At 40.8% G+C, this 20,756-nt stretch overlaps 1 protein-coding gene across 1 annotated transcript in view; it reads right to left on the bottom strand.

Moving 5' to 3' along the window:
* Positions 1–1,329: 1,329 nt before the first annotated feature.
* LOC143302290 (transducin beta-like protein 2) overlaps positions 1,330–20,756 on the bottom strand; it is a 20,183-nt gene continuing 756 nt past the window's right edge. The window contains exons 2-12 of the mRNA XM_076616890.1: positions 19,719–19,925; positions 18,801–18,852; positions 17,576–17,638; positions 15,902–16,013; positions 15,439–15,538; positions 15,003–15,089; positions 11,924–12,053; positions 10,264–10,313; positions 9,503–9,685; positions 7,654–7,840; positions 1,330–6,012 (exon numbers count right to left, since the gene is read on the bottom strand). Coding sequence (XP_076473005.1) covers positions 5,955–6,012; positions 7,654–7,840; positions 9,503–9,685; positions 10,264–10,313; positions 11,924–12,053; positions 15,003–15,089; positions 15,439–15,538; positions 15,902–16,013; positions 17,576–17,638; positions 18,801–18,852; positions 19,719–19,925 — 1,229 coding nt within the window. The 3' untranslated portion in view covers positions 1,330–5,954. The remainder of the gene's footprint in view (positions 6,013–7,653; positions 7,841–9,502; positions 9,686–10,263; positions 10,314–11,923; positions 12,054–15,002; positions 15,090–15,438; positions 15,539–15,901; positions 16,014–17,575; positions 17,639–18,800; positions 18,853–19,718; positions 19,926–20,756) is intronic.

Below are 20,756 nucleotides of genomic sequence, written 5' to 3' on the forward strand. Positions count from 1 at the left end.
CGTGGGTTCTTTTACGTGCGCTAAGTGCATGCTGCACACGGGACCTCGGTTTATCGTCTCATCCGAATGACTAGCGTCCAGACCACTACTCAAGGTATAGTGGAGGGGGAGAAAATATCGGCGGCTGAGCCGTGATTCGAACCAGCGCGCTCAAATTCTCTCGCTTCCAAGGTGGACGCGTTACCTCTAGGCCATCACTCCACATTCACTTAGCATCCCTAGGACAAACCAAGATTGGTTACTGTTGTTTAATCATTTGGGGAGTGAGTCAGTGTTGTAGCTTGCATTAGTATGCACAGTATGTTGTGGGAAGGAATAAAACCAGTCAGCACAGCTAGTTCTTAGCTGTCTTCCAGAAGAAATGAAAACTGAAACAGGCTGACTGACTGATTGTGAGGTGCAGGAAATCCTTGTTGGGCTGTGTGCTGCTTCAAGTGTAGGGTGAAGTGCTTTATGTAAGGCTGTGTTGCTTTTACTAAGTAGGGTGAACTGCTTAGTGTGTGTGCTGTATTGTAAGGATTCTATACAAAACACTCCATGCGGCCCTGCTATTGGTGTGAGGAGACAGTGTGAGTGAGTGCATGCAACATCATAATCGATCCAGTACCCCCCTCTCTCTCAAACCTCATTCAGCTGCTGCATGTGTGTGTACAGTACGAGTTGAAAATTTGAATACTTTGCCCTGTTCACCAGTGTGCTTGTATATGTCATTGTGTGTCTTCATCCTGTAGGCATGCCATATTGCCAAGTCATTCAAATGACGTGGGTGTGTACAGCACTTATAGAGAGAGAGCGGGGGTGGGGTGGGTGGGGGGTATACCATGGACCTTTCAGTATCAAGGCAGGTCCTCTCCAGCTAGTGTAGCACTACGTAGGTACCATCTTGACTGGCACAGCTTTTGTGTATGTCTGTGTGTGTGTGTGCATGCATGTGTGCGAATATAAAAATGTGTGTGTGTGTGTGTGTTGGTTAGCAGCACAAAAGTTGGTTTGAATGAAGTGCTTTAGTCTCTCTCTCCTCTGTGTGGGTGTGTGTGTGTGTGTGTGTGTTGGAAACATATGTGAGGTGTCTCTGAGCAAGGTGAACAAATTTTCTTCACATCTCGCTCTCTCCAAAGATCCAATCTGTACGTGTATTGTATATAGTGTCTTTGCTCTCTCTCCCCCTCTCTGTCTGTCTCTCCACCTCTTTCTGTTTGCACCTCTAGCTTTCTCTGTATGTGTGTGCGTTATATGTGTGTCTGTGTGCGTGTGTATTTGTGGTAGCATGACGGGCATGAAAGTTGATGCTGAGTGAAGTAAAGAGACAAAAAAGACTAACCATGGATGAGGAGCATTTTATTGGAGAATTCACAAACATTAGATGAAAAAAAAACAGTTGCAGGAGCATTTTCAAAACACACTCCATCCTGTCCAAAATCCTTTTATTCAAACAAATCATTCAGCCTCTACCAAGCAGGTAAGCATCAGTCGAAAGATGTACATACACAGTTATCAGAAGTTCCTTAAAGTCTAATGACAATGGAGAAATTCCAAATTTCTTCTCCTTTTTCTTGTTTGTCAGAATTCCACAAATTTCAACGACTTGCTCCATCAAAACCAGATACACACATGTATCAGAAGCTCCAAAATGTTTAATGATACTTCACAGAAATTCCAAAATTTAAACAACTTGCTCCATTAAAAATCACAAGACAAGTGAGGAGGAGTGGTTGTGTTGTGGAAAGTTAAAACATATAATGCCTAAAATTCCAACCACACACTATCACAAACTCACACACACAAACACCAGTAGAAACATCACCAAACACATTAATTGTTTGCACAGGTATTGGCATATGCACACATTTTCAGAATCATGCAACACACACTGCAGCATATGTCAAGCCGGTTGAAAACAACAACACAAACCTTGCAGTTTTAGGTTTGCCTTGTTTCAGGCTAGGTGATTAATCCCTTGACTGCTGCACTGATGTACAACACACACAATATGATACATGAGTGCTAATGCTGTACTGATGTACACTGTATATCCAAATACCACGCTCTTATTGTTTCACTTAACATAAAAGTTGACAGAAAGGCAAGAAGAATGACTCCCTTCATTGATCTTCCTGTGTGTGGGGTGTGGTGAAATGTGTGTGGGTGCGTGACAGCATGTGTGTGTGTGTGTGTGTGTGTGTGTGTGTGTGTGTGTGTGTGTGCACCATATAAAAAAAAGTTATTTCTGAGTGTTGGTAGTAAATAAAAAACACAACAAAAAAATAAAAACAAACCAAATAACAAAAATTCAACAAAGGAAAAAAACAAACTATTTTGAATACTTAGAATGTTCATAAATGTGTATTTCAGGAATGCAGCATAGTGACATATCAGTATTCTCTTTGTGCTATCCTCTTCAATAGTTTGGGAGATAACATGACTGAACAAGTGTGATTTTTCTGTTTTCCTAGAAATCATCTCAGCACACAGCAAAGCAATACATTCTAGCATGGATATGGTAAACAGAAAGTAAGAAATAAGTTTCATAACCCATCATGGAGAGTTTACAGTTGTTCCTTGAGATAGCCGATCATCATGATCCAAATAGGTATGCGTACTGCTGTCATGTTTGGTAGCTTACAAATAACAAAAAAACCCCACTAACATTATGTTCATGTTTGTGCATGTCAACTGAAAATATTTACTGTTCAATATCACATTTCAGAGAAAGAGGGGACATCCCACCAGCCGCCGTGGCGAAGTGGTTAGTGTCGCGGACTGACGGCTGGAAGGACGCGGGTTCGAATCCCAGCGGAGGTGGGTTTTTCGGCCCGTGGCCGGCTCCTACCCAGAGTTGAGTGTGCTGTAGGCTTAAATGGGGAGACTGGGACCACACAGTCAAGTGTCATCCACTTCAAGGATGCGTCTTTGGGTGTGTTGCTCTAATTACCTGACCAACACTGCAAGTGTCTATATCTCTCGGGCCTGGTTAACGCCGGGATATCATTATGACAGGAAGCGTAGAGTACAGCGTTGTCACGCAGTCCCAAACCAAAATGGACCTCCATAGCAACATCGTCATCGTCCTCCTCCATCATCATCATCAATAAAAAAATTTTTTTAAAAAGCCTCAAAGTCTGTGGCCTTTCATGCCCTGCTCTCATAATGCCACTGAGATGGTGCAGATGATGGGGCAGCAAAAAAAAAAGAAAAAAAAAAAGAGGGGACATCCCTCTATGGTAAAAAGTTACGGTTAAAGGTCTCAAAGCCTTTTACGGCCATCAGGCCAGTGAATTCATATCCACTGTGTCTAGGGCTCAGCATGGGAAGGTGGGGCTCAACCCTCTCCTTCCTCCATTTTTAACCCATTCACACCAGGGTGGAGTGAGCAAAATCAGAGTAAAGGGCCTTTCCCAAGGGCACACAACACCAGGTTGAAACAGGGGATCGAATCCTGGCCGCTGGATCAGAAGTCCCCAACGCCTCACCGACTGTGCCATGGCGCCTGGATGAACTGACAGCAAAGGGTGAAGAGAGACCTCAGGCTCATCAACAGGTGATGGGGTGATACTGACAAACTGGCTGAGAATCAGGGGCATTTAATTCTAAGGAAGTAGTCTCACATTTGTGAATGTCAAACTAAAGACATTTCACTGTTCAATATAAGCCCATCATGTGACAGACCAACCTACATTTGTACAAAACTATAAGTACTAATCAATCACTCAGTCAATAAATAGAACACAATGTTCAACCAGAGCCAACAGCTTCTGCAATTACACACTTGCCATTAAACTGTTCACACACACACAAACCGGACCAGTAAGCAGGGATCTACCCTTTCATCATGTAACCCACCACCACCAATTTCTTTCTTTCCTCTTTTAATGTCAAGAACAAGAGAAGAAACTCTGTTATGAACCAGAACGGCACAAAACTCAAACAGAATTCAGGAAGGCATCATCAACTACTTACAACACACACACATCACAAATCACAAACTGTCAACTGGTAAGTCTGTGACCAATAAGATTGCACCAAAATTCCTGTTTCAAGTCCATGTACACAAGCAAACACACATAAAGAGTGCAATAGCTGCCTGGAATAGACGGAAGGAAAGCATACTGACTATCACACTTTTCTGTGATTTTCTATATCTTTGAAAATGAATTAACAGAATACTGAGATTGGGTATAAAATGACTTCTGCTCCTTATCTTTATTTCACGATAGACAACTGATTGATGAATGTTTGGACTGACCTTCAAAACCAGAGAACTGTCAGCTTTTACAGTGATGAAAGCTTACCACATAAGTTTTGCTAACTGCTGATCTGAACAAACAGGATTAGAAAAACAAATTAATTTTAAAACAAATGCTTGATAAATGAAATGCTACCTTGCCCAAGCAGCTGACACAATATTTTGTTACAGCTATTGGTGTTGTGACATCGAAAAACCAACCAACCAAAACCCTGAAACATTTTACTGTTTTCAGAACTAACTGGTGCCACTGAGACAGGGACTTGGAAGATGTGGTTTACAGTTTTTGACACATACTGGTCTCTGGTATCCCTCACAGAGCACTACTTTTGTGGCTCCTCAGCGTGGCCTGCAAACCAAAGGATGGATTGTGGAAGGTGTGGTGGCCAGTAGTAATTTTTTTTAATTGATTTTTTTTTTTTTTTATTCATTTATGGGTTTTTTTCTTGTCTGATCTGAAATCTTTGCAACAACCAAAACGAGAGTATGGATGACAACATGACGGGGTAAAGATGGTCAAAACGTAAAAAGCCCTCTCATACATAACAAGTGAAAGTGGGAGTTTCAAAGCCCATGAATGCAGAAGAAGAAATCTTTGTAACAGTTCATGAATCACTTGCTGTGATGCTGCCACCTCTATGTAAGAGTGGGGAGGGGTGTGGGGGTGGGGGGGACTGATCTTTCAACACTTTCCCCATCCGCTCATTAACTTTTAAAATCCACATTAACCACACACAACAGTCCATGGCTGTCCTGTATTGTTGCAGCCCATCTATCCAAGAAGGCTCTGTCCAATGTGTTTCTTTAAGATGTCTTTGCTGTTTACCAAGTGAAAATCAACTAAGCCTGCTTAAAATGTCTTTTCGTAACAAAGAGAATGCAGAAAAAAAGGAAGGAATAAAACATTTCAAGTCATTTCTTCACAGAAAAAAGACAAAAAAACATTTTCATAATTAGTGATCAGAAGGTATCAAACCATTTTTAAAAATTTTTTTTACTTTGTCTAAAACAAGTATCTTTTCTTAAAAAAAACCAACAAATGTTGTTGTATGCTTTGAAAGGATTTTGACATGTGTTTCTTCTTGAAACATATTCAAAGCCACAAACCTGGTGTTTCTTTCCCCATAAACTTTATGTACACTGGCATATATCGCATTCAATCTTTTAGTTGTTGTAAAATCAAGTTTTAAAAACTGAACTTTTCATGGAACACCTTAGCTGGTGATTGCCACTTGGAAGCACTTTACAACACAGTCAATCAAGATATTTTCTGCATTGTCCTAACACTTTTTTCTTTTATAAATTCCATAGGAAATTTTCTTCCTAAAATTACGTTTAAGTAACATACTTACTGTATAATTAAATATCATTTTAAGAAGAAAAAAAAATCATTACAAGTATTCATTCTAATCAACAGAGAAATGATTACTCATAGTCACGAATCCATGAAAACGAGCAACCAACTGTAGACTGACACACACACACACACACATCTGACAGTTCATCCCCAACTTCCTTCTCCAATCCAGCTTTCTTTGGACCTCTGTTTAATTTATTTGCCTATCTCAAATGCTCTCTTTTTCTCCTCCCATTCTTTCGTTCATCGCAGCAGGTCTTTTCTCCTCTCTGACAAAAGACGGTCAACACTCTCTCTCTCTCTCTCCAAGAACGGTGACTGAACAGCAGCAGCGCCCAGTTTGTCGCTGATGTTTTACTTTGCTCCTGCTGCGCTGCCATTGGACTCTCCCAGAATGGTGGCCAGGGTCTCCCTGCACACACACAAACATTGTATTGTGTTGTATTTTGTTGTATTGCATTGTATTGTATTGTGTTGTGTTGTGTTGTGTTGTATTGTATTGTGTTGCATTGCACAGTGCCAGGGTCTCTCTGTACACACTCACACATTCATTGTATTGTATTGTATTGTATTGTATTGTACTGTGTCAGGGTCTCCCTGCACACACACAAACATTGTATTGTATTGTACTGTATTGTATTGTTGTATTAGATTGCACTGTATTATACTGTGTTGTACTGCGTTGTATTGTATCATATTGTGTTGTGCTGTATTACTTTTTATTACAACAGATTTCTCAGTGTGAAAATCCGGCTGCACTCCCCAGGAAGAGATTGCTGCCACAATGCAGCACCATGACATTTGTTGACCCCCCAAACCCCCCCCCCCCCTTTTTTTTTCTATATGCAAATGTATTTGTTTTACTGTCAGAGTGGATTTTTCTTCAGACTTTGAGTGGTGGACAGGACGCTAGTCATTCGCATGAGATGCTAATCCAAAGTCCTGTATGCAACATACACTTTGTGCAGGTAAAACAACCCATGGCAACAAAAGGGTTATTCATGGCAAAATTCTTAATCAAGAAAAGTCCAATGTGGAGGCGAAGAAAATTCTAGTGAGTGTGGGATTCAAGCCTGCACCTTCAGACTCTCTCTCATTTCTCAGGTGGACGCTTTACCACTTAGCCACCACTCAACACTGCCTTCAATCCATCAATGATAAGCAACACAGATTTTTCAGACTTGAAAATATGGGAAGCTTGACAGAGATCAGTGGAGTATTAGAATCACAGTGTATACAAAGCTCTTTCTGCTTTTCTGATCAAATAAAAACATGGAAGGGAGAAGGAAAAGCAACTGAGCTAGAAACAATGGCAACCTGTGGATCATATAAGGTTTTATCGTGAATATAAGCTTTCTTCACTTTGGTAAAAAATGAAAAAAAAAACCCAGACAAACCAATTAAAAAAAACACCCAAAACCCCGACCTCTCTCTCCCCACCTTTTCAGCAAGAGGCCAAGTCAATCAATCAAAGACAACTACCACCTCCACCTGAAAGCTTACTTCACATAAACAAACACTTTCATAAATGGCAACTTTTTTTTTTTCAATTTATTTCTCATAACAACCAGTCACATACTTCAGGCTGCCATGTACAGGGCTCCCACTGAGGAAGATAAAAAAAAAATATATGTATAGGGGTCCACACAAATTTTGAAATTTACATTCACAATGGTGCAACCTGACACAAACTGGAGCACATTTATAGCACTTTACTGCCATTTTCATATATCTACAATTCACACAGAGCACCTCCAATCTTACATCTACATGGATGAAAAAGGCACTGATACATTCCAGCACTTCTAGGTTTTCATTTTCACAGCTTTAGTGGTGCCTCACAGTAACAATATTCCCAGTTGTCACTCTAACTCTACACAAATAAGACTTATTCACTTCAGTTTCTTGCCGATTCTCATTTTTTTTTTTTACTTTTAGCGGAAAAGCGAGAGCCCACCTTCTACAGCTTGCCATAAACTGCCCAACACACCCCCCACACCCCCCAAAAAAAAGAAAAAAAAAAAAGAAGCACACACAGCTTCCTTCCACTCACGATGCCTCTTTGATCTGCGATCGGATTCGATCCCTCATCCCCGCGCTGGTGGCCTTCTTCTCCTTCTCCTGCAGGTCCACAACGGTGGCCTGGTAGCCTGGAACGTTGTGCACCACCTGGATGTGCTTGTCGCCCGACGTCACCAGGTAGTGGTTGGTGTTGTCGAACGCTAGCCCCGTGATCGGTTCTGCACCACCCATTGTGTGCTCATATTATCAACAGGTACGCATGTGCACACATATACAGTGCACACACACATACACACACACACAACACTCAAGGCACACACTCATGAGTGTTCATATCAACAGGTAAGTGCACACATTAAAAAAAAAAAAAAAAAAAAAGTCAAATTTTCAAACAGACGGTGACAACCCTGATTTTTGACAAGCAGCAAATGAGTTTTGAAGTTCAAGTCAAGTTCTGAACAACCATTTACAACCCTGAGTTTTGAAAAGCAATACAGAAGTTTTGAAGTTCTGTGTATCAGTATCAGTACCAGTAGCTCAAGGAGGCATCACTGCATTCAGACAAATCCATATACACTATACCACCTTTGCCAAGCAGATATCTGACCAGCAGTATAACCCAACGTGCTTAGTCACGCCTTGAGCAGACATCAAGAATCAATGAAATACATGCAAAGTTTAGGGCAAACACTAACAACCTGGCTTTTTGATCAATGATCAAGAAGTATTCAAATACAAATGAAACTGGGTGGAACAAACAGTTCCCTCTGTTCTGCATGTAAAGACTTCAGTATCACACTTAACCATTTTCATATGAACACTAGGTTCTTACAACTCCCCCCCCCACCCCCCCCCCAGTCTCTGGTTCATCACTGAAATGATTTTTTTTTTTTTTTAAAACATTTTTTTAATTCCATTTTGATAGGTTGACATTTTATAACAACAACAGCATCTTAATGGACATCTATAAAGAAGAAAAAACAAACAAAGAACAAACAAAAGAAACAAAAACAAACAAAAAACAAAACAAAACAAAACAAAAACCAACCAAACAAACAACAACAAACACCATATATACTCTGACAGAAACAGCCAAACAGCTGGATTATACACTAGTTGGTTATCATCATGGAGTATTATCATTCATTTCTTAAGATCTTACACAAGCTGTCAAGGAATACAAACTGTCAAGTATCTTAGAACACGTTCACAGCAAGTGGTAATAATCTCTCTCACTGAAATGATGGTGGTGTGTCGACCTGTACTTCTCTTTACCTGCTGGCGGCTTAGGAGGAGGAGAGAAAGAGGAGAAAGGAGGAAGAGGAGAAGAAAGAAGAGAAAGAGAAGGAATAGAGCAAGAAAGAGGAGGAAAAGGAGAAGAAGAACGAGGGGGCGAAGAAAGGAGGACGAAGAGGAGATGAAGAAGAAAGAAGAGGAAGAAGAGAAGGAGAAAGAAGATGAAGAGAAGAAACTAGAAACAAGAGAAAGAGAAGAAAGAATAATGAATACGAAGAGAATAAGAAAGAGAAGGAGAAGGAGGAAGAGGACAAGAAGCAAGAGGAGAAGAAAAAAAGAGAGAGAGAGAAAAGAGGAAAGAGAAGAAAGAGGGTGAAAGAAAGAGAGAGAAAGAAAGAGGAGGAGAAGAACAAACAGGAGAACAAAAGAGCTGCCAAAGAAGAACCTACACAACATAACAAGTTTGAAGAACAATGATGAATTCAAACAGAAAAACAACAACAACAACAAAAACAAAACAAAACAAAAAACAAACAGAAAACAAAACCCCCATGACCCAACAAACCCAAAAGCCCTACCCAGCAAACCCAAAAGCCCTACCCAGCAAACCCAAAAGCCCTACCCAGCAAACCCAACAGACCAACCTGAGTGCAGTTTGTGTAGTGTCTGGAGCTCCTTGCCGGCCAAGGCGTCCCAAAAGACAACGCTGGACTGGCCGGAAATGGCCACGGTGCGGCCGTCGGGGGACAGGGCAATGAGGTTGGGGCCCTCCAGGCTGACAGAGCCAGTGAACAGCAGCTTGGCGTCCTGTCCCTGACTGTAGCGTACTGTTATAAAAAAAACAACAAAAAAACCCAACTGGTACAAACAGTAATAATAATACTGTTGATGGATGCGCCCACCTCTCTCACACGAAGCTCGTGGCATTTACAATAAATAGCTATACACACATGCATCAGGTACATCAAATACGAACAAAATTATGCATATACAAGTAGGCAAGCAAACACACCCGCTACATGCAATCAGCAGAAGTTTAAGAAGCACAAGACACATATTAGTATTCTTTCTTATCAGGGTTCCGTATCATTACCAACCAGAGCACGGTGAAATTTGGAAGCAGTCCTAACCATGCCTATCTGTCTAACTTGCTGGACAAACTGTTTTCTGTTTTATTTGTGAACATGTGAACTCTCTTATAGTGACAAAACATCTTTATAATCATTTTCCTTCAATACAGTGCCAGAAAAACAACAACATCATTGTTGTACAAAAGAAAGGGTTCTGAATGCAGCATATTGAAGGAAAAAGTGCACTGAAAATCATGGCTATGAAAGACTTTTTTGTTGTTGTTGTTTTGAAAAAAAAAAATCAAATAAGAACACAAAAAATGCAGTACGCTCACCATCAGTGTCCCACAATTTCCAGGTTCCATCTTTTGACACTGTTGCTGCCCTGAAAAGACACAAGATGGCTGCTGGAAAAGCACTCAGATAAAATCATGCAACGATGATAACAAAGAAATTGGTTCAATTCTGGCTGAGACATTAGTCCATGTCGAACAATGTTCACCAGTATACTGCAGTGTAAAGGATTCAGAGTCTAAAAAAAAAAAAAAACCCAACAGCTTCATCAGAATTTGATTTTCAACATGTACATTGTCACATGCTCTTTACACCAATACAAAACAAAACAAACAAAAAAACAACAACAAAAAACAACCCCCCCCCCCCCCCCCCCCCCCCCCCAAAAAAAAAAAAAAAAAAATCACTGTATCAAAAGATGGAATTACATCATACAAAAACAAGACCTTGTGACTCTGACTTTCAATAAGCTTTTTGTTCTCACTAAAGACAATCTCTCTAACATATTCTGACACAGTGATGGTGACTTAGAGTCAAGATCCCAGCTCTGTCATCCCAACAAGCTTTTTTCTGTCATGCCTGGTGATGACCTTGACCTTTCATCTCACACCCTGACTGCCAGTTCTTTCCACAGGGAATGGCAGAGAAATAAGGAGTTTGTATCGGCCGAATGAGTATGATAAAAAAAACCGTTGACAATGCACATTGCATAATGTCAAGTATGTTATACACTTTCATGTGGTATACGACGAGTTGTCCTGGGGACGATGTGGTGACCGTCCTTGACCAGTGTGTCTGGCAGAAAAAAAAAATCACAGTGTGTTGTTTCAGGGGGAGGGGGTTGGGGCGTTACCTGCCTCCTGTCCAGGCATCAACTTTTTTTTTTTCTCCATTAATTAATGTTGATCTTATTGTATGTCTTTTGACGTATATGTATTATAATGTCTAAGATGATTTCTTTGATTATCCCACACACAGAATCCACACACTCAAATCAGAGCAACCTGAATGTCTGAAAACTCCAAACTCATGTATAATGTTAAAATATTGGCTGAAATTGTCCATGAAAACCGATTATTCAGACACAGAACTTAATGTATTTGGAAGAATACTACTTTGAATACATTTAGAAACAATGTATTAATCGAAAATTGACATGTTATATAAAACAAAACAAAACAAACAAAAAAAAAAAACCAACTCCCAGTTTGGTTAAAAAATTACCATGTCAAACTGATGCAAACCAGGCCTACCTGTTTGCTCTTCTCAGCCAACATTTTTCGTGGCAACTCAGTGATACGACATCTTGTCATTAGACCGCCGTCTGCTAGCCAATGAAATGCCGTTTCCGGCAGGAGGTAAACAATCATTCCAATGGAAAAGGTACTTAAAACAACAGACAGCACATTCCCTGGGTGAAATACGAACGAGTGCTACAAATGACTAAGAATGGAACAACACAAACTTCTCCCCTGTAAAATAATGGAGCAGACTGTGAAGAAATATATATATTACACTGTAGCACTCAGCATGAACACTATTTTATGTCACTGGCAAGGTCAATAACAAACCATTTTGTTTCACTGACAAGGACTGTAATTGAGCCATTTTGTTTTACTACCTACCTCTACCTGTGTGTGTGTCCATGTGCATGTGTGTGTGTGTGTGTGTGTGTGTGTGTGTGTGTGTGTGTAGTCTTACCTACTGGAGTCTCCATTGAAGGAGAAGCAGTAGATGCCAGAGTTGTGACCTTTCAACTCCATGGCACGGATGACCTTGATCTCACCTGCCGTGCCTGACACCTCCCAGATCTTGACGTCAGGGGTAAAGCCTGGAACATCCCCCACACCACACAGGTGACATCACCACCTTTTTTTTTTTCTTTTTCTTTTATTATTATTATTATTTATTTATTTTTTTTAATTTGTTTTTCTCTCATCCAGCCATTTCACATTTTCCATGTTTTTCCACTGACATGGGTTGACAACACCACCTCTCACACAACAAGGCCAGTCTGATGGACAGTAGTGGGGGAGGTGGGTGGGTGGGTGGGTACAATAATACTAATTGTAACAGTAATACTACTTGTAACAAGAGACACAATTTGCAACTGGGGATAGGTTGCCCATCAGGCATCACTCCTTCATGGCATTAACTCTTTCACCCCCATTGTGACTTTAGTCGACAAGACAGTGCTCTGCCATTGGCAACTTTAGTCGATTAGACAGTGCACCGCCATAGGCAACTTTAGTCGATTAGACAGTGCACCGCCATAGGCAACTTTAGTCGATTAGACAGTGCACCGCCATAGGCAACTTTAGTCGATTAGACAGTGCACCGCCATAGGCAACTTTAGTCGATTAGACAGTGCACCGCCATAGGCAACTTTAGTCGATTAGACAGTGCACCGCCATAGGCAACTTTAGTCGATTAGACAGTGCACCGCCATAGGCAATTTTAGTTGACATCAAGGCGTCATGTTATAAGGACCTTTTTTTTTTTTTTACATTGTAATAAAACTTAACAGGTGCAACAGGTTTCCCACCAACAGAACAATGGCTAACCTTTGCCCCCTGAACCAGTTTGAAGTGAACAAATCCACTGTGCTATTTTAACATCAACCGAATTCTTTGACTGTGAGTGAGCATCGTATCTAATATACCTAGCACTGGTGAGCATTTTTCTTTTTCACACAGAAAAATTGGAAGTGTAAGAGTTAAATTGCCTGCTCTGGTTTTTGGTGCAGGACCTGGCTCTAAGAAAAGCTGAGCAACCAGCTGACCATGACATTCAAATGCACAAAAAATAGACACACCAAGACAATAATACTGATAGCAAAGTACAAATCATCACATCAAACAAGCACAAAATATGCTTTAAGTACACACACGAACATGCACACACACAGAACACGCACCTAGTGGCAACGCGTCCGCCTGGGAAGCGAGAGAATCTTAGCACACCAGGTTGAATCCCACACTCGTCAATATTTTCTCCCCCTTGAACTAGACCTGAGTGGTGGTCTGGATGCTAGTTATTCAGAAGAGATGATTAACCGAGGTCCCATGTGTAGCATGGACTTAGTGCATGTAAAAGAACTACCCACAACAGAAGGGTTACTCCTGGAAAAAAATGTGTTGGAAAATCCACTTTGATAGGAAAACAAACACTTGCAGGCAGAAGAAAAACAACAAACAAATGGGTGGTGCTGTACTGTGCCAATGTGCTCTCCCTGGGTAGAACAGCCCAAATTTTCACACAGATAAAGTTGTTGTTAACAAACAGCAATACAACGCACCTTCCCACAATCACCCACAGTACAAGGAGACTTTAAAACAAAAAATGGAAAAAAAAGGTAAATAGATGACCATAATACATAACAATCATATACTAAAACTGTTTTCAAATAGGTTTTGAATGTGGATAGACTTGATGAGAGTTGGAGAGCCAAAAAGAATTCCAGACAGTGGAAACTTGGTTGTGAAAGGGTCTTTGACCAAATGTCTTTGAAGAGACTTTGAGGACTCAGACTAGCTTTTCCCCAGAAGATCCAAGATATCGGGAAGAAGCATAAATGTAAAGAACAAAGAGTACATATAATTGAAGACATTCTTTTCACTAATTTCATATGCTACTTTGAAATAATTTCTGTACTGGAAAGATAACATGATAAAATCAATTTCTGTACTGGAAAGATAACATGAAACCTTCATTGGAAAGGTCCAACTTGATCCTTTTTTTGATTTTCTGAAAAAAAAAGAACTCTTGCAGCATTGTTCAAAATCAGCTGAAGGCATAAAATCAAACCAAAACACAAACCAGTCTGTAAATAAGCTTAATTTGATATTTATATATAGCCTGCTTTTCATTTTCTTTCTTTCATCTGAAATTGCTAGAAAGACTGAAATGCCAGATGCCAGATGGAGAAACAGATAACACAGGACATTTATTTTCTTTCTCACTTTCTTTGGCGCTTGAACAAGTACATGCAGGAACGACTGCAGTCTAGCAAATGAATGGAAGAGAGAGAATTGGATTTCAGGAAAATATCAGCAAAAATAGCCCAACACAAACTCAGGGTTCCCAGGTGGTGGGCATGAAGCCAAAAAAGGACCTTTAAAGGACTTTATAAGGACCTCAAATCAGTTGAAAAGGACCTTTGCCGACATGACTTTACAGTACACCCCAATCTATTTGACATGCAGAACAGCAGACACTTACCTCTCATAAACGGAAGAACAGCTAATCCCATTTGACTGTCGTATTTAGTCTTTGCAATTCACGTCACTGTAGGCTAGGCCTAAGCAAAGCAGCAGCAGCAGGCGTGACTCACAGCCACTGTACCACGCTTCGCGTCTGCCACCGAGCAGAAAGCGCACTACTGTTAGGGCCTAGGCCTATAGGCTGTATCCTCCTACAGTAAGTACTGAGTTTCAGACAATCGCGTCGGCATCTTTCAACGCGCTTTGCAACTTGCGGTTTTGGTGTCGAAGGTGTTTCAGTTTCGTTCTCAAGTCTCTTTCTCTTCATAAAACAGGACTTAACAGTACCTTTCAAAAATTAAAAGGACCTCCTGATGAGTTAAAAGGACCAACTTGCTGAATCAAAGCACTTAAAAGGCCTTTTGACCAAAATCCAATTCCTAAGGACTTAAAAGGACTTGAAAGGACCCTACGAACCTTGAAACTGCATCAGACACACAAAATGACACAGTATACAACACAGACAGACACACAGACAGTCTCTTTGGCAAAGACGGCGCAGGGGAGACAAGGCAGACCTGAGCAGGCAACAAAGCGACCGCATGGTGACACAGCACTGTAGTTGTTGGACATCTGGTGCGTGTTGATCATTTCCTGTTGCTCGCCTGAAACACACCACCACAGTAGCTTGACAAAAAAACAACAACAACTCAACATAATAAGAAAATATAAAAGAAACATTTGCCCAAATTTAGCAGATACATAAACACAGAAGAAAAAGAGTTGTTGACACACAATGTTAACCTGGAAATATAACCGAAATACCGATTAATTTTTTCTAACAACGTTTGCTTTCTTTTCAGTCACCAAGAACAAGTGGCGCTCAAATTACATTTCAGCAAATGTCTAAAATAAATCACCAACATGAAAAACTTTTATATATATATATATAAAACCGAAGAAAGGAGAGAACAGGAAAAACAGTCTCCTTTACCATTCAACACTTTCCTTTACCTTTCAAGTCATAGATGATAATCTGAGTGCCAGCCAAGCCAGCCATGATGAAGTTGCCTTTGCTGGACACACCAATGTTTCGGATTTCCGCTGGGGCAGCCTGTAAGCAAATAGACAACATGCTTTTTACTTCCTGTTCTATCGGACGTAGGTGTGTGATGAGACACATTCTGGGGGATCAAAAAACTTTGTTGGATTGTGCTTAAAATCCTTGACATCTAGTGCTTATCTTATCCACCATTCCAAACTACCATTCTGATCTAGTCTTTTGGATACATACGAGCATTAAATACATCCCATTATTGCAACAAACCAACAAAGAAGCCATTTTCGCCAGACTATGACATGACAATTTACTTACTCTTTAAAAAAAAAACACATTCACATGCCCCCCTTCCCCCCGCCCCCCCTCTCCCCCCCACACACAGCATATACAGCACAAAACCTTGACCACAGTGACTACCTTGGGAAAATCCGCAGTGCTGAGCACGCCCACATTGCCACTTCCATCGTCCTTTTTGCCGACCCGGAAGACTCGAACTGTGTTGCTGTTGGCCAGGCTGCCAACCACCGCCCTGCACACCAATGTACACTTTGACTTTCACACTGACACTGAACACTGTTAGAAAGGTAGGTCATCATATCACAGAATAATCCGGGAACTTTTAACTTTCCAAGACCAATAGCATTCCAAGCTGTCTGAGTTCAGAGTTCCTGGTGCAGGTTGCATGATCGAACTTAGCAGCACTAAGTTTGTATTTGTATTTCTTTTTATCACATCAGATTTCTCTGTGTGAAATTTGGGCTGCTCTCCCCAGGGAGAGCGCGTTGCTACACTACTGCATCACCCATTTTTTGTTATTTTTTCCTGCGTGTAGTTTTATTTGTTTCTCCTACTGGAGTGGATTTTTCTACAGAATTTTGCCAGGAACAACTCTTTTGTTGCCGTGGGTTCTTTCACATGCGCTAAATGCATCCTGCACAAGGGACCTGGGTTTATTGTCTCATCCAAATGACTAACGTCCAGACCACCACTCAAGGTCTAGTGGAGGGGGAGAAAATATCGGTGGCTGAGCTGTGATTCGAACCAGTGCGCTCAGATTCTCTCGCTTCCTAGTCGGACGCGTTACCTCTAGGCCATCACTCACTCCACAAGTTTGGTTATCTTTAAGAATGTTCCTAACTCCACGGTAAATTCCACATACTTAAGAACATTCTTAACTCCAGGCAAATATAGCGCTGCAAAGATCGCCTCATGCAACCCTGCCCTGATTCCCTTGATCCAATATTCTCTGCCCTGAATGAAAAAAAAAAAAAGGATCACAATTACTTCCTTTGATCCATATTCTCTCTCCCCAGATTACAGAGAAGTAGATCACAACAACTTATCATTTCTGGCTTCATCACAAAACATCTGTAGCCTTCATTAAATAATCCTTGGGCGATTTTTCAGCAACAGTTACAATTTCTGTTTACGTACTGGGATTCAGATTGACTGTGTGCTTGTAGCCCATTGATGCTTTTTTTTCTCAAGGCCTGACTAAGCGCGTTGGGTTATACTGCTGGTCAGGCATCTGCTTGGCAGATGTGGTGTAGCGTATATGGATTTGTCCGAACGCAGTGACGCCTCCTTGAGCTACTACTGAAACTGCTTTTTTTTCTGATGGCATGTGCCTGTTTTGCAAATGACCCTGTGTTTGCAAAGTGCTTAGAGCTTGGTCTCAGACAGAGGACAGGCGCTAGTAAGTATCCATATCATCATGTGCCTGTTTCTCTGGATGCCAACATTTCCCACGTGGTTCTGTGACTGGGCCTTGACCAGTGCACTCTGGACCCTATCCTTCAAAGTTCAAGCTGTCAGGGATCATGTGGCTTCGGGTGTGGTACCCGACCAATCTGATGTTCTGTACATACTTTCAACGCAAAACATTTAAGGATAAGTGTTTCGAGTGCCATTAAAATAACTTTAACATCTGCCTTCCGCAGTCCTGCTGACCCTGTGAGGTCCGCTGGACAATAAGCAACAATGTCAGATGTCACCTCCTTCATACCCCCCACCTCCACCCCTAACCTGTGACAATATGTTTCTCTGAACACCTAACTCTTGACACCTGCAGTTTCCAGGTACAGTTCTCACCTGGAATCAGGACTGAACTTGATGTTGGTGACAGAATCCAGCTCCACATTCATACGGATGAACCTGCAAGAAAATGGTGAACCACAATGAAAGTCAGTCAGTGAAAAAGAATGACAATAACTACAACCAACCATGCCAGAGAGAGAGAGAGAGAGAGAGAGAGAGAGAGAGAGAGTGCACAGGCCCAGCTCACTGAGCTTAAACCAGAGATTGACATTTTCGACCATAAACTGTTACAGATGGGCCAACAGCAAAGTGAGACTGCATGATCAATGGTTTCTCCACTTCAATGGGAATTCATTCACAGATTAAGTTCTTTGTGAATGACTATGACTCTCAAACTAGGAGGCAAGACTGCACTGGCTCTCAGTGCTGCAGTTTGTGGGGCTACTTGGCCTTCGAGGACCAACCCCAACACTGTCTGTACTAAAGGCCTCTTGGCCAAGAAAGTGTGGGGGTGTAACTTGGGCAAGACACTCCACACTAATCCAATCCCAGCCCAGATAGTCCGGACAGCAGCTGCCTCCATTGCTGTTCTGGCAGTCATAGAAATGGCAGACCATTAATACAAACATGCATGTATATATATGTAGTCTTTTGTAAACAGGCTCTAGGTGCTGTAGCCTTGGCAGCTAGCTGGCCTTTTGGGACCAGCCCCAACACTGTCTGTCCTAAAACCCTCTTGGCTAAGACAGTAAGAGACCAGGAGTGAAACTTATATAATATACAATTGTAACAATGTGTCCATGACCTTCCCATCTTTCTACTGACATATTTTTTTGCTGCCTCATCATCTGTACCAGTTCAGTGGCATTACCCTACCCTGCTCATCTTTGAATCCCCCCCCTCCCACCTCCCCACCAATACAGCCACTCCAAGGTCCGCCCGAGGCAGTCCTTGTGCCAACAGTCCACAGGGAACTTTCAATGTCAGGTCATCAGAGGCCACATGCCAAAGGAATTCCTGTATTACTGCTCAGTCACCTAAGATGTGTTCTGTAGCACTTGTCCTGTCTCAAAATATTTCCTGACTCACCATATGCAGGACCCCAGGTTGTTTTAAACCCCCTACTGACCACAATCATTGTTTAGAACTTTTTTGAATGAAGTCAGACTGAGTGAGCACCTCAAAAAGACTAATATTCTCTAATTTCTAAATGTCACACATTTGGTACAAAGATCTAATAACAATAAAAATGGAATGGTTTTAAACACTGTCAACTCACTTGTGTTCTTTTTGAGAAAATTCCTTTGTGCTCCACAGCATCAAGACACGGTCTGCACATAATTACACAAAATATTGATAACAAATTTACACCTAGTCATATGTATAATACAAACAAATACTAGCTCAAACAACACTGTGATTTTGTAATGTATACTTTAAGAAGACTTCAAGCACAACCTTTAGTTTCTTTTTGAAATGATGGTACCACAATGAATTCCTACCAAGTGATGGCATCACTTACAAATATCTACAGCACTGATTTTCAATGAGTCAGTCTGAGAAGCAAAAGTTAAGACTGCTTAATCCTCCACTTCTGCAAGAAAATCAACACACACGCACACACACACACACACACAAATCCATGAAGACAGAGGAAATGCAGATGCTCAAACATTAATCTGATATTGACATTCCAAGACAGACTTTCCTGGTCTTATCATCAATCACATGAATAAAATCTTTAAATTCTAATACCCTGTATTTCATTCCTCTAATGGCCCTCAGTTGGTGATGCTCAAATTAGTGAAAGGTGCATGGCGTCCTTCAACCCCTCCCCATCTTTGTTTATTCTCTCATTTGATTTATTCTTTTATTTCCAAATTATATCATCATTAGTATTTCAATGCATCTTTGTAAAGTCAGTTCTTAATGATGGAAGACTTGTTTACCTGCTCTTATTTTCCTATAGTATCATGCTGTCTTTCCTCCATCAAACTTTCTCTTTACATATATTTACATATATATGTACACATACATACACATATATATACATAACTATGTATGCACATATGCAGACAGGTAGACAGCATAGCATTGTTACACCTAACCTTGGCTCTAAATAGTAAATGTTATGTAACTGTAAACCAACTCGAAAAAATGCAGAAGAAAGCATAATTTAACAATCTCTATCATTTACCGTCTGATGCCGACACAAGGTACTTTCCGTTGGGGCTAAAGTCAAGGGAAACGACTCGATTGCTATGTCCTTTTAATGAGCACGCCAACCACTGGTGGGAGAAGGGAACGAACACTGTCTTCTTGCTCTTTTGAACAAGCTTGGACTTCTTGACAGGCTTGTCCCCTGTTGATTTCTCTGTCTTGCCTTCACTTTCTTGCTTTTCATCTGAAAATTTATCAAACAATACTGATGATAATGAAATAAAAACAATACCACATAAATAGCAAATCATACCAATGCCTACAAGTATACCCTGTCTCATAGAAAACTGGACCAATGCATTGCTTTTTCAATTTCCTTTTCAAATATTTGAGGCGTTTAGCTCTTTAAAAAGTTCGGTTAGTTTCAGTTTCAGTAGCTCAAGGAGGCGTCACTGCGTTCAGACAAATCCATATACGCTACACCACATCTGCCAAGCAGATGCCTCACCAGCAGCGTAACCCAACGCGCTTAGTCAGGCCTATTTTTCACAAAATTCCAGCACAGTAGTCATCAACTCGCATGTTTGCATGTATACAAATTACAATAATGAATAAACAAATTCAACTTGAAGCTATTCAAAAACAATAATATAAACTCACTCACTGTTTTCTCCCTCTTAATCTCACACACACTCAGGTATACATTCCTACACAGACGTATACAGGGATGTACACAGGCATGCACCCATTCATGTTCCACCCACATGACAGATTGTACCACTATCACATCAGATATTATGGAGACAAACACTACTGAGACAGCCAACAGGTCTTGAGAAAAGTGTCAGTTTTAATACCATTATGTGATGAACATAATTTATATCAAACTTGTCTGTTTTTGTTAAACCTGTTTTAGGAGATGATGAAACTATGAAGATGATGGAAAAAAAAGAAAGAAAAAAAGAAAAGAGGAAGTCAATTAGTAATTCGTTTGTTCAAATATAGTTGTTTTTTTTTTAAAGTCCTGTTTTGTGCGGAGCATTCTTAATTAATCAAATCCAATGACAAACTAATC

This window comes from Babylonia areolata, chromosome 29, assembly GCF_041734735.1.
Source record: "Babylonia areolata isolate BAREFJ2019XMU chromosome 29, ASM4173473v1, whole genome shotgun sequence".
Classification (NCBI taxonomy): Eukaryota; Metazoa; Mollusca; class Gastropoda; order Neogastropoda; family Buccinidae; genus Babylonia; species Babylonia areolata.